Raw genomic sequence first — 15,595 nt, 5'->3', positions numbered from 1 at the left:
ATAACTCTTATATAATCTGAGTTTATTACTTTGTTAGAAACAAACACACTCTAGTAATAACTCTTATATAATCTGAGTTTTTTACTTTGTTAGAAACAAAAACATGGATTTAAATGTTTCTATTTACTTGCCTCACCACAAGAACAAATTGTGACACAAGATTGGTTCTTAACGTGAGAAACATTCATCTTCCCCAACAAACTTGTAATAACTCATATATAATTTGAGTTGATTACTTTGTTAGAAACAAAAACACGCTAGTAATAATTCTTATATTTTACATGAGGGTCACCACTTATCAAGGCCCGAAGGCCACTCAGGGATAACAGTTATTTTGTGTACAGTAATCAATGAGATAGTATTGTAGTAATCATTAGTATTGGGGGTTTTGATAGAGTGTCTTAGAAACAAAAACACTCTAGTAATAACTCTTATATAATTTGAGTTTATTACTTTGTTAGAAGCAAAAACACGCTAGTAATAATTCTTATATAATTTGAGTTTATTACTTTGTTAGAAACAAAAACACTCTAGTAATAATTCTTATATAATTTGAGTTTATTATTTTGTTAGAAACAAAAACACGCTAGTAATATCTCTTATATAATTTGAATTTATTACTTTGTTAGAAATAAAAACACGCTTGTAATACCTCTTATATAATTTGAGTTTATTACTTTGTTAGAAACAAAAACACGCTAGTAATAATTCTTATATAATTTGAGTTTATTATTTTGTTAGAAACAAAAACACGCTAGTAATAACTCTTATATAATTTGAATGTATTACTTTGTTAGAAATAAAAACACGCTAGTAATACCTCTTATATAATTTGAGTTTATTACTTTGTTAGAAACAAAAACACGCTAGTAATAATTCTTATATAATTTGAGTTTATTACTTTGTTAGAAGCAAAAACACGCTAGTAATATCTCTTATATAATTTGAGTTTATTACTTTGTTAGAAACAAAAACACGTTAGTAATAATTCTTATATAATTTGAGTTTATTACTTTGTTAGAAACAAAAACACGCTAGTAATAATTCTTATATAATTTGAGTTTATTACTTTGTTAGAAACAAAAACACTCTAGTCATACTTCTTATATAATTTGAGTTTATTACTTTGTTAGAAACAAAAACACTCTAGTAATAACTCTTATATAATTTGAGTTTATTATTTTGTTAGAAACAAAAACACTCTAGTAATAACTCTTATATAATTTGAGTTGTTAGAAACAAAAACACGCTAGTAATAATTCTTATATAATTTGAGTTTATTACTTTGTTAGAAACAAAAACACGCTAGTAATAATTCTTATATAATTTGAGTTTATTACTTTGTTAGAAACAAAAACACGCTAGTAATAATTCTTATATAATTTGAGTTTATTACTTTGTTAGAAACAAAAACACGCTAGTAATAATTCTTATATAATTTGAGTTTATTATTTTGTTAGAAACAAAAACACGCTAGTAATAATTCTTATATAATTTGAGTTTATTATTTTGTTAGAAACAAAAACACGCCAGTAATAACTCTCATGTAATTTGAGTTTATTACTTTGTTAGAAACAAAAACACGCTAGTAATAATTCTTATATAATTTGAGTTTATTACTTTGTTAGAAACAAAAACACGCTAGTAATAATTCTTATATAATTTGAGTTTATTATTTTGTTAGAAACAAAAACACGCTAGTAATAATTCTTATATAATTTGAGTTTATTATTTTGTTAGAAACAAAAACACGCTAGTAATAACTCTTATATAATTTGAGTTTATTACTTTGTTAGAAACAAAAACCTGCTAGTAATAATTCTTATATAATTTGAGTTTATTACTTTGTTAGAAACAAAAACACGTTAGTAATAATTCTTATATAATTTGAGTTTATTACTTTGTTAGAAACAAAAACACGTTAGTAATAATTCTTATGAAATTTGAGTTTATTACTTTGTTAGAAACAAAAACACGCTAGTAATAATTCTTATATAATTTGAGTTTATTACTTTGTTAGAAACAAAAACACGCTAGTAATAATTCTTATATAATTTGAGTTTATTACTTTGTTAGAAACAAAAACACGCTAGTAATAATTCTTATATAATTTGAGTTTATTACTTTGTTAGAAACAAAAACACGCTAGTAATAATTCTTATATAATTTGAGTTTATTACTTTGTTAGAAACAAAAACCTGCTTGTAATAATTCTTATATAATTTGAGTTTATTATTTGTTAGAAACAAAAACACGCTAGTAATAATTCTTATATAATTTGAGTTTATTACTTTGTTAGAAACAAAAACACTCTAGTAATAACTCTTATATAATTTGTGTTTATTACTTTGTTAGAAGCAAAAACACGCTAGTAATAATTCTTATATAATTTGAGTTTATTACTTTGTTAGAAACAAAAACACGCTAGTAATAATTCTTATATAATTTGAGTTTATTATTTTGTTAGAAACAAAAACACGTTAGTAATAACTCTCATGTAATTTGAGTTTATTACTTTGTTAGAAACAAAAACACGCTAGTAATAATTCTTATATAATTTGAGTTTATTACTTTGTTAGAAACAAAAACACGCTAGTAATAATTCTTATATAATTTGAGTTTATTATTTTGTTAGAAACAAAAACACGCTAGTAATAATTCTTATATAATTTGAGTTTATTATTTTGTTAGAAACAAAAACACGCTAGTAATAACTCTCATGTAATTTGAGTTTATTACTTTGTTAGAAACAAAAACACGCTAGTAATAATTCTTATATAATTTGAGTTTATTACTTTGTTAGAAACAAAAACACGCTAGTAATAATTCTTATATAATTTGAGTTTATTATTTTGTTAGAAACAAAAACCTGCTAGTAATAATTCTTATATAATTTGAGTTTATTACTTTGTTAGAAACAAACACACTCTAGTAATAACTCTTATATAATCTGAGTTTTTTACTTTGTTAGAAACAAAAACATGGATTTAAATGTTTCTATTTACTTGCCTCACCACAAGAACAAATTGTGACACAAGATTGGTTCTTAACGTGAGAAACATTCATCTTCCCCAACAAACTTGTAATAACTCATATATAATTTGAGTTTATTACTTTGTTAGAAACAAAAACACTCTAGTAATAACTCTTATATAATTTGAGTTTATTACTTTGTTAGAAACAAAAACACTCTAGTAATAACTCTTATATAATTTGAGTTTATTACTTTGTTAGAAACAAAAACACGCTAGTAATAACTCTTATATGATTTGAGTTTATTACTTTGTTAGAAACAAAAACATGCTAGTAATAACTCTTATATAATTTGAGTTTATTACTTTGTTAGAAACAAATACACTCTAGTAATAACTCTTATATAAGAAATGTGGTTACACCCTTTGTAACTGATTTATAAACTTATAGCCCAAACGTTAAATTCCTGTCCGCCGATTCGAAAAATTCTCCCTTATAACATTCCTGCTATTCTGATTGGCTTAGATCAGACCAATCCCTTATTCCAGATTACAATTTTGTAAACTAAAATGAACATAGAAGCCATTATCCAACATGGCGGCTACCAATGCAGGAGGTCGATGTTTTACATTAAATAAAGCGATTACTGAACAGCATGGAGGTATTTGCTTCTCACTTACTCTATCCCACTCTCCTCTCCCTCTATAAATGTGTTTAGAGGGAGAGAGAGAGAGATAGATAGACGGAGTCAGAGAGAGAGAGTTATATCTATTTTGTTTACATTTACACACTGTAACTTATCTTGCCTTTGGTAATATTTGTCATATGTTGGTTTTGTTTTGTTAATTTTTTTTTACCACTTTCTCGTTTTCCCCCTTTTGTTTCATAAATTGTTAGGTGAAAGATAACAAATTATTTGGCGAAGACCCCATTACCATTTTAAGAATGACTTTCTAAATCACAACGTTATTATTTCAGCACAGTATCTAATGAGTAAGGGAAGGCTTTTTTTTTTTTTTTTAATTTAAACAGAAAATAAATTCTTTTGACTGCTAATTGGCCATAAAGTGGGTGCTCCTTTTATGTTAAATTTTTATAGGAAAATAATGTTACCCCAACTGTAAAATCTTAAATATTTATTTATATTTTTAAAATTACTTTGTCCATATTTTTAAGGCTGTTGAAATGTAAAAGCCAAAAAAAAAAGTAGATTTTGACTTTTTTTTGGGGGGGGGGGTACGCTAGTCAAAATTAATTTTTTTTTTTTTGGTCAAAATTTTCTAATTAAATAGAATTTTTAACAGTTATGTTCATTAAATTGTTAGTTGAAAGTACAGAACAGGTAATTATGACCCGGCCCTACTCTCTTCATGTTTAGAATGGGTAAAATGTGTTTTCCATTTTTTGGGACATGTTAATTTTTAATGGTATTTTGTGCTTAGTAAATTGTTAGGTGGCCCAACCTTCCCCATCTTAAGAATGTTTTTAAATAATAACGTTATTATATTAACATGGCCAATATTCTTTATAAGTACCTTTTGTTTATTAAACATAATTTGGATTTAAATGTTTCTATTTACTTGTCTCACCACAAGAACAAATTGTGACACAAGATTGGTTCTTAATGTATTTATTTGCTTCCCCACCAAAGCAAATTAGGCACAGGGCCGTTTTTAATGTGGGGTAAAAACCAGCTCCCCTAAAAGTAGGCAAAAAGGAGGCACTCTGGTTACCAAAAATAATAATTGTCCCAGTATAGAGGGTTCCTCCTCTATTGACTGGTACAAATTATCTTAAGTGCAGCATCTGCAGAAAAGATACTACACTTTGATCCTGGCCCGAAGGCAAAAAAAAAAAAAAAAAAAAATGTTTTGTTCTCATCATCTAATCAGCCATTCTATTCAATTTCAGCATAGGAGTAGAAGTTACAAAACCCAAGAGATTTTTAAAAATATTTTTTCGTAAACATTTCTAGTTGCCTATTAACATTAATACTGTTGGGCTATGTGTTCCTCATGGATAATTCTAAGAAATATTTCAATAGTTTATGGTTTATACCATGAGTTTCTTGTGTTACTCAACTTTCGAACAATGTTGGAACATAGGTATACTCGTGCAAAATAAATATCAAAAAAAAAATAAAAATAAATGAAAAAAAAAAAGAAAAAGGAAACTAAAAAAAGGAAATCAAAGAAAAAAAAAGGAAATCAAAGAAAAAAAAAAGGAAATCAAAGAAAAAAAAAAGGAAATCAAAGAAAAAAAAAAGGAAATCAAAGAAAACAAAGGAAATCAAAGAAAACAAAGGAAATCAAAGAAAACAAAGGAAATCAAAGAAAACAAAGGAAATCAAAGAAAACAAAGGAAATCAAAGAAAAAAAAGGAAAGCAAAGAAAAAAAGGAAAGCAAAGAAAAAAAAAACAAGGAAATCAAAGAAAAAAAAGGAAAGCAAAGAAAAAAAAAGGAAATCAAAGAAAAAAAAAGGAAATCAAAGAAAAAAAAAGGAAATCAAAGAAAAAAAAAGGAAATCAAAGAAAAAAAAAGGAAATCAAAGAAAAAAAAAGGAAATCAAAAAAACAAGGAAATCAAAGAAAAAAAAAAGGAAATCAAAAAAAAAAAAAAAAGGAAATCCAAGAAAAAAACAAGGAAATCAAAGAAAAAAACAAGGAAATCAAAGAAAAATCAAGGAAATCAAAGAAAAAAACAAGGAAATCCAAGAAAAAAAACAAGGAAATCCAAGAAAAAAAAAAAGAAACCAAAGAAAAAAAAAGAAACCAAAGAAAAAAAAAGAAACCAAAGAAAAAAAAAGAAACCAAAGAAAAAAAGGGGAAAAATAAAAAAAAAGAGGAAAGATAGCAAAAGAAAAAGGAAAAAGTTAAAATTACTTTGAAGATTAGATTTGTTTATTAAATTCTAAAGAAAAGAAAAATTAAGAAAAATACAAAATAAAAAAGGAAAAATGAAAAAAAAAAAAAATAAAAAAAATAAAATTATTCTGAAGAGCAGATTTGTTCATCAAATTCTAAAAAAACAAATAAAATTTACAAGTTTCTAAAAATTTTGTTTCTGATTTTTTTTTTAAGGTGAAAATCTAATTCTATAAAAAAATTCTAAAACACAATATGTAGAATATTTAATCTTTTATTAAATCAGAAAAATTTTGCATCAAAAGATTTTGCAAACTCTTTGAACCGAAAATTCCTTACCTTATTTGGATGTGCTTGGACTGAAAGAGATGTTCTTACTGAAAGCACCTTAAACAAAAATGGTAATTCTCCTTTGAAATATTCGTTAACTTCCTTTCCTAATTGTTCAGGATGTTCACTGATCCATTCTCCAAGATCTTTTTCTGTTCCATCAATATGGATTTTTGAGGGACCATTCGGATGTGTGCCCATCCAAAGCTAGGACGAAGAAAGAAAGAAAAAAAAAAGGAACATTATATATGAGAAACTTTAAAACATGAAATAAAATTCCAGACAAAACAGAAAAATTAATATATGGGATTAGCAGATAAGAATGTGAACAAACTACTTAAAATAATGGCACAGACATTTCTAAATGAAACCAATATTTTGGTTGCAACTCCCACTTTAATCTATGGAAGAAATGGTTTTATTGAAACTGGATGCATTTTTATGCCAAACAATGTTGAAGTTCTGGAGAGTGAAGTTCAGAAAAATGAAGAAAGGGAGCGAGTAAACATGAAAGGATGAGGAATAGGAGAGAGGAATATTAACCATTCCACGAGAATGGAATCGGCTGGCCTTGTGCGAGACCGCAATTTCCTGTCACTCGATCAGTTTAGATCGCCTTGGTAACATAAGGACTGTATTTGGCTTTAGGAATGTTAAATTTCACTTAATTCTTGTGATGGTTAACGGTGGCCCAGGGATAATATTCCTTACTAATAGAGTGAAAGGTGGTTTTATGGAAGGGTTTGAATCTTTCAATCAGCGGCAATCGTCACTTCGTATACCGATAATTGTGAAAATATGAAACACTAGTGTCTGTAAATATAAAAATAATTATTTACAATTATATATATATATATATATATATATATATATATATATATATATATATATATTTTGTATTTAGGCAACATGTTTTCATTCAGATAAGTATTAAATAGCACAAAGTGTTTTTGCTTAATAAGCTTTGTTTTTTTTGTAATTTTTCAATATTTTGAATTATCGTTCTTATTTCTCAGTCGAATCTGTGCAAGAAAGTTCCATAATTGTCTTCGTCCATCTCTTTTTTTCTTTTGGTTGTTTTTTGTAAGTACTTTAAACTGAGTTTCATCAGTCGTCTTCAAGCAGTTTTTGATTACTTTTTCGTTTTAAAATCTGGATGCTTTTATATTCTTTGGTTAAAATTACATTTAAATTTCTTGACCTAGTGAAGCGTCTTGTGTGTAAAAGTTAAATGTAATTTAATGTAATATTGAGGAGCATGATGAAGCCGTAGATGGATGAGATTGCTGCCAGATGCCTCTACGTTTTCAGTAAGACACCATTCCTGCACACAAGGCCAAGACAACCAAGGCGTGGCTACTCAGCTATGTTGCTCACAACTACTTTCTGGAGTCTAGGCTGTCTTCCTCACTTGACTACAACCCCCTTGACTATTTCTTATAGGGTGTAATAGAGGCCAAGACCAATAAGCATGTTAAACACACTGTCAGTTATCTGAAGGTTGCCACCGTGGAGGTGTTACATTCGACAATTCCTATTTATTTACTTTTGTTTTATATTAAATCATACACACATACATCAATCGCCATACATACACACATACATCAATCGCCATACATACACACATACATCAATCGCCATACCTAAAACAGATCTTATTCTCACTGGATATCTGCAATTTGCTGAGTATTCTTTTTCATTTTTCTATAAACTTTTATTTTCTTTTAAAAACTCTTTTCTCTATCATTATTAAAAATTGCGCTAACCAGCAAAAATAGATTTTTTTATCTATATATTCCATTTGCTAACATTTTTTTTAAATTTGAGGAGAAGAGCCTATCTTTGAAACTCCATGGAATAAGGAATTTTTTTTCACATTTATCTCGTATTCCTTGTTTTGGATAACATATTGTAAATTTAATTCTACAATATCTTACTTATATATATATATACACTAGCATTTCAGCCAGGCGTTGCCCGGGTGTTTGGAGGTGTATGTTGAGCAAAAAAAGGTGGTAGTAAGAAGGCAGGCGTACTGTGAAGGAGGAAAAGAACGGGAAAAAAATGTGACGTCTTTGCTGTTACGACCGTCAAACTGGGAGTGATGTAGGTTTTAATTAAGGCTAGACAACCGAAAAGAGGGGATGACTTTCAAAAATATCAGTGAAAAAAAGCGATCCCTCCTTGTAGAAAAGTGCCCAGTTGAGGGCGAAGAAATTAATGTTTTTAGCCAATTTTTCAGTATTTTTCGTCTGAAGGGTCGAACTTCAAATGATACTGATCTTGTGAAAATGTCGCTTCTGTCGAAAGTTTTAGGCAGACATGCAAACATACATACATACATACATTTATATATTGATAGCTCAAATTTTCAACTCAAACCGATTAAAAACTTGCCCTATCTCTGAATACCCTTTATATAAAATTTCAAATGTTTAGACCAGAAATTGTCTGAGTAAATTTGGTAGAGACCGTAGAGGTCAATTTTTTTTTTTTTTTAACTTTGAACCCTATTATGACCCCTTAACATTGTTTTGGGCTCAAATCAAGTTATTAAGTTAGATCCATGTCTAAGGAACCTATATCTAAAATTTCAATTGTTTATACCCAAAATTGGCGGAGGAGTTTGGTAGAGTTCTCAAAGGTCAAATTGTTGTACTTTGACCCCTTAACAGCCAAATTTCTGGCCAAAAACGGATTACAAAGATTTTCCCAAATCTCAGTACCCTGTATATCAAATTTCGAATCTGTAGACTTAAAATTGACAGAGTTATTGCATAGGGAAATGTACACAGGCACACAGACAGACAGACACATGGCAAAACAATCAGAAATCCAAATGATAAAAAAAAAAGAAAAAAAAAACTTGTCAAATCACATGTAATCTCCATAAAAATGGAGATCATTTTACGTTAAATTCATGTGAATCTGATCCCCCAGTCTAAATTCCAAAAATAAATATTTCTTTTTGTCTTTTTCCCCCACCAAGTTTTTCAGAATAGTCATTCATAATTGCTTAGGAGGTGACAGTTAGATCAGTGGTTAACGACACTAGCTGACAAACTGGGTGTGCCAAGTTCAAATTCAGTTTGCTTCATAGAAATGCATCGACTTAGGATGATGGCAAACTTCATGTGGTCCCCACCTTTAAATACATGATATCTAACGAAAGATATTGAAGAAACCAATGGCAACAATAGAATCACCTAACTCAAACGAAATAGATGAATCCTCTCGTATTCAATTCAATACATTTGATCTAAAATAAAACAAGCATTATCAAAAAAGGAAGGAAGTGTGGAAATTTACACAGAAGAGGATACAGTGGCCCAGCACCTGCCTGAATTCACCATGAATTGCTACGGTTGGTACATTTCTTACACTTCAGGAAACATTAAATATCTTTCTAGAAAGAATTCTAACTAATAACAGCTTCATATGAGCAAAAATATTTGCAAATATAAAAAATATACAGTTACAAAATCATATGAGGACAGCATTTTAAAAGATGTGTAAAAAAAAAAAAAAAAAAAAAAAAAAAAAAAAAAAAAAAAAAAAAAAAAAACAATTATGGGAATCGCCCCAGACAAAGATTGAAGTCACTTGATGTAAGCGGTTTAAACAAAACACTTCAAGATTAAAATCTAGCCAACGATAAGTGTTAGATGGCTATATTTTGACCCAGAAAAAGAAATTATTTCCCTTTTGTTAGAAACATCGCTCATGGAATGTGAGGACTAAAGAACAAAATAAAATTTTTAGATTTTAATTGCGAATGTTTATATTGCCTTTTGCTATCTTTTTATCACAGAAGAGACGTTGCTAGTTTTTCTCTGTTCAATCATAATTTTAATGGCAGGTGCTTAATTTAGTTTTAATCCATCGTCCCCTTTTCCTCCCTGTAAACATTCACACAAAAAACTTATCTAGCTGCAACCACTGTAAATAATTTCCATTCGCCCTTTCTGAATGAAAGTTAATGAAAACTAAATGAAACTTCCATGTGCAACCTGTCTGGTGAACACAATATTGTGGGACTGCTTCCCAGCTGACTACAACAGTCGTTTTCATGTTCAACGTAAACTTTTTTTGAGACGTTTCCTTAAATTAAATTCTATCCAATTTCAATTATCGTTATCAATTATCATGGTATCGTCTCACTACTCATCTGAAAAGCTCATCAACTCTTATCCTCGAGTGGCTTTTGGATCTTGCTAAGTGGTGACTCTTTGTTAAAAAAAAATTTTAATATCGTCCATGTGAAATAGATGAAGAAATCACCATAAATTACTGGAGAGATATGAATTGTTTAAATTTTATTTAGCTACTATATTTTTTAGCCTGCTAAAAATGAGAAAAAAGTTATAGCCCGTTTACTTAGAATAAATGCTTTATGTCAAATTGATTGTTGAATATGGTTAAATTTGTTTTCATTTTTTCATTAATATTAATCTTTATTAATCCCTAACTGTGCACTGAATGGATACCATAATACTTAGTTTGCTGCACCTTATCATAGCAAAGGTCTATACAGAATTTCATCCAGATCAGAAAAAATGCAATAGACAGATAGACTAAGAGAAATAGTATCTATATATTAATACAATAGCGTGTGTGTTAGTTTGTGTGTCACGCTTACACTCGGGTCGTTTAATTGTTATGTTCTTTTATTTCTTGTCATAAATAATTTAACCAAGATTTCTTCATGAGTTTGGGTTTCGGTTAAAGCTGATGGCACTTAAATTATCTATTTTTTTTATAAATAATCTATCAAGAATTCTTCATAAGTTTTGGTTTCGATTATGGCTGAAGGAACTATATAATACTAGCGAGGAGTACTCGGCGTTGCCCGGGTGTTTTTCGGGGTATGTGAAAAAACCCCGAAAATGTGAAAAAAAAAAACCAACAAAAAACGAAGCCTTCACGATGCGCAGTTGGAAAATAGTAAAGTGTTTAAAAAAAAAACAGGTGCGCGTTTTTGATTGACGTGACGGCGATAGGTACTCAGCAGTTACGATTTTGTGCGGGACAGTTTTGAATGAGGTTAATAAATCGGTCTGTTTGTTTTTAAAAACCCGCTCCCTGTTTATTAGGAGGAGCGAAATGAAAGCTACAGTCTGATATGACGAAGTCGACATTGAACATTCGGCCTGTGATTAGAGTCGAGTTTCGATTTTTTTTATACCGAAAACCGAATGTAACGCGTGCCGATGCGGGAAATGTCGAATAATTAACATTTGAAAGTCGATAAAATTAAATAGACAGGCGAGCTCCGTGGATAACTCTGAGATATTACAATTTATAAATGATATAAAAAGTTTTAAGAAGTTGTGAAGCGAGCAAGCGCTTCTTTGAAGGAAGCCTTTTGTGGACATTGAGGAAAAGCGTACATACATACACACATACATTTTCGCTTTTATACATATAGATTACACACACACATTTTTTCATAAGTTTTTATTTCGGTTTCGATTCAAGCTAATGCACCCAAGCCATATGGATATATTTTATTTTTGAAATCACAACTTTATAACATATAAAAATCGATAGACCATTAACTCTATAATAATATATACAAAATTTGCAAGAATTAAAATATCATATTTAAACATACTTTACGACCGGGCTTTACCGGCAGTTCGTGTTAGCTTAGCTAAATACTTTTGCAGTTTTAACAAAAAAGCTACAATTATATCAGAGCGTCTCCATTTATGCTGAACATCTACAGAATGCCAACATCAATATATTACATATGAAGGAGTCCTCTGTGGAATTTCCACAGGTCCCGCTATTATAAATTAATAGTGAAAAAATTAAGAGAGAAAAAAAAAAACGGAGTCTGTTTTTATTTTTTCCTATGTTTTTATCCATTTTCCTGCGGAGACCTTTTATATAATCAACATTTAATCCAACCAAATCTGTCCCAAACTCCACAGCAACTTTATTCTAAAAGCAACACAAACAGAAATATTAACATTTCAATCAGCAGCAGCTGCAGCTTTTCTCCTTAGACTTGCATTCGATGCAGCTTTTTTATTAAGGTGGAACAAAGAAAGAAATCGTTTTGAATGCAAACAAAACAGCTGGATTTCACAACAAAGTTGAAGAATTACTTTAAATTGATTAAAAACTCACAGCTTTTAAGTACAAAAAAATTGATTTTTTTATTTTCTTAAACAACTTTTAGACATTGAGTTTAATTCATTTTTCTCTTCCAAACCGGGAAGGAGGGGGAGTAGGGAAATTTGTTTATCCAACTAGTAACACAAAGGACACAATATGAAATCTGCCTGATGCAGCATTCACCCTGAGCATGTGGAACAAACTTTCACCAGAGGAAGAAGTTTCTAGGAAACATCAAATTCACCAGTGGCCTTTAGTCAGTTGTATATCAAAGTCAGCAGAGATCGCGATATTAATTTCTATAATTAATTTGCAAGAATGTATCACTGTCCTCTGATATACAACAGCTGGTATTCTACAATAGACACCATCTTATATTGACATTGTTTAACTTTGTTGATTTAATGAAAACCTGTGTGTTACCATAATTATGATGTGTGTGTGTGTGTGTGTATATAATTATTTCCACAGCCAAACCATGTCGCAGCTTACAAGAGCCATGACAGTTAACACACCGGAAATCCAACGTTATTTCGCTGTGGAAATAATTGTATAATCTCTCACATTTTAAAAATATATTGTGGCAATATATTGTAGAAATCGACCCTACAACTAAAAGATGATGCAAGGAAGAAAAAGACGAATGACAATGGCAAAGAAGAGATGACGAACGCAGTTGATACAGTCATGAACGAACACAAATTCGTCCAAGTTTATTTTCTGAAAAACAAACGGAGGAAGTCAAAGGTCTTGGGTTGAGAGTTGGAGTATTGCTTGTGTTCGAACTGAAGCGGTTTCCTAGTCGTTGCTGGAAACTGCAGGAATGTGCGTTCTTGCTATGGAAACTGCAGAAAGGTGCCATACAACTTGCGGGAAGGTGTCTGGCAAGTTGCAGAAAATAGCTGGGAATGGCAGGAGGAGGAGGGGGAGTCGATTTCTCAAAGATAGATAATGGCTTTCCTATGGAGAAAGGTAGGTGTGTGTGTTGTCTGGTGTGAGCCAGCGATGGGTAACTAGCGGATGCTGCGACGTTGAGCTGCTGGTATTTAGTGAGTCTGCGGTAGATGGCTGCTGCTACTGGGTTAGGCTGCTATTGGGGGGGGGAGTCTAACCCATTCTGTGGTGGCATAGCTGCTGCGTTGGGTTCAGTTGCTGACAGGACGAACCTCACTACTCGGCAATATCGCTGCTTTCTTTCTACTTGTCGAAAAGCCTGCTCATCCGGTGGACGTAGTTGTAGACAAGTGACTCCGGGCGTTAATCGTCATTTTCGTTTTTGATTTGTGTTTGTTTTAATGTAGGGAGCCATCTATATATATGAAACATACATAGCATCCTATCCAAATAAGTATTGTGGAACACAGTATCAGTATTCGGATAGAAAGGCATATTAGTTTACGTTTACATTGCCAATTTGAATGACTGACACTAATTCTAGCCATTAGGTCAGACAAACTGATCTCACATTTCTCAAACAGGATCTTCTGATCATATCTATCTTTGGATTAGGGATGGCATTCCAATCCACCATAAAAACTACATGCTTCAACATCTCCAACCACACAAAAAAAAAAGAAAAAGGAGCCCTCTCTTCTACTCTATGTTGAATGCATAAATTGCGATGACCCCAAAATCTTCAAATCTTCCACATCTTTATGGAAAACAGATACTACACTCTGAAATATTTATTTGCACAAAACATAAAATAATTACAAATTGAACAAATTAGACAAGGCCAATCGAAAGTGTGAGGATAATGGGCGTTGTGGTCATCTGTGGTCACAAAGACTTAAAATTGTCTATCCCACTCTTAACTAGAAATGTCTCAGTCACCAAAATACCACATATACTCCAGGGGTTGTCCTACTTAAGTTAAATCCAAATTGGAAAAAAATTTATTGAATCATAAATAACTTTGCAGATTTCATTTCATTGGCAGGGGAGTAGAGAATGAACACAAGGATAAGCATGAGATGAAGAGATTCCAATCCGGAAACAGCAATTTTTCCCCTTTTGTCAGAAACATAGCTCATGGAATGCGAGAAATAATAAACAAAATAAAGGAATAGATATAAGACTGACGAAAGTTCCGTCTGCCTGCTTCCCACCTGACTACAACTTGGATGTGTTCAAGTCCAACGTTAACAAATTCCTAATGAACCGCCCCCTTAAGTAAACACTTCATCAAATCTCCACACTAACATACTGTACTTGCAATAACCCTTATCCCTGAGTGGCTTCCGGGCCTTGATAAGTGGTGACCTCCGTGTATAAAAAAAAAGAAAAAAAGTAAGCCCAAAGTCCCCCTTTTATGCTCCGCTTATTTATTTTTGTTATGCAAAGGCAGTTGATATTCGTACATTATTATTGCCTTTCACACATATTAAAAAAATGACATTGTCCGATCAGCAAATATGATTAATCTGATGTCACTAAGGCAAAGAATTTCCACTTCATTCATTTTAAAAATGAATTGTTTCAAAATAAAGTTATTTTGTTTCCTCAACTAAAACAGTGCAATTGTAAATAAATACATTAAAAAAAAAAAAATGAAATTCAGATTATTGATTTGAAGACCACTTAGCTGACATATTTATCAGTTGAAAAAAAAACAAAAAAAAAACAGAAACATAATACACTGCTACAAGTTAAAAGACATATTTGCTTATTTCTTTAAAAAGCATTTCGACAACAACTAGCCTGGGTACCCGGCGTTGCCCGAGTGTTTGGAGGTGTGTGTTGAGGGAAAAAAAAAAGTGGTAGTAGGCAGGCAGGCTCGAACCCATACCGCAAAGGAGGAAAAAAAATGCGGAAAAAAAAAAAAAAAGTGAACTCTTTGCTGTTGCGCCCATCGTCAAGCCGGAAGTGACATAGATTTAAATTAAGGCTAGTCAATCGAAAAGAGGGACTGAATTTCAAAAATATTTGCTGAAAAAGCGACCCCTCCCTGTAGAAAAGTGCCCAATTGAGGGTGAAGGAATTAATGTTTTTAGCCAATTTGTCGATATTTTTCATCTGAAGGGTTGAGCATCAAAACGATACTGATCTCATGAAAATCTGTTGCCTCTGTTGAAAGTTTTAGGCAGACATACAAACACACACACATACATATGAGATTTATATTATAGACTAGCTCTACCTACGTATTGAGCACTTTTGAAGTAAATACTTAAAGTTTACGCATAAATCTATACTTTAGTATATTAATTGTATGTGAGTAAATTAAGTAGTTATATATATATATATACAGATGTATATATATATATATATATATATATATATATATATAATAAGTTATGAAAATA

At 30.7% G+C, this 15,595-nt stretch overlaps 1 protein-coding gene across 3 annotated transcripts in view; it reads right to left on the bottom strand.

The window, feature by feature from the left end:
• Positions 1 to 15,595, bottom strand: part of LOC145297741 (mannose-6-phosphate isomerase-like) — a 137,561-nt gene that overhangs the window by 29,302 nt on the left and 92,664 nt on the right. For all 3 annotated transcript variants that reach the window (XM_080143965.1, XM_080143964.1, XM_080143966.1), the window contains exon 3: positions 6,177 to 6,374. In XM_080143965.1, coding sequence (XP_080000091.1) covers positions 6,177 to 6,374 — 198 coding nt within the window. The remainder of the gene's footprint in view (positions 1 to 6,176; positions 6,375 to 15,595) is intronic.

This window comes from Euprymna scolopes, chromosome 18 (assembly GCF_053919585.1).
Source record: "Euprymna scolopes isolate OS-2025 chromosome 18, ASM5391958v1, whole genome shotgun sequence".
Classification (NCBI taxonomy): Eukaryota; Metazoa; Mollusca; class Cephalopoda; order Sepiida; family Sepiolidae; genus Euprymna; species Euprymna scolopes.
The sequence above is the reverse complement of the archived record's forward strand: the minus strand, read 5'-3'. Positions and strand labels throughout refer to the sequence as shown.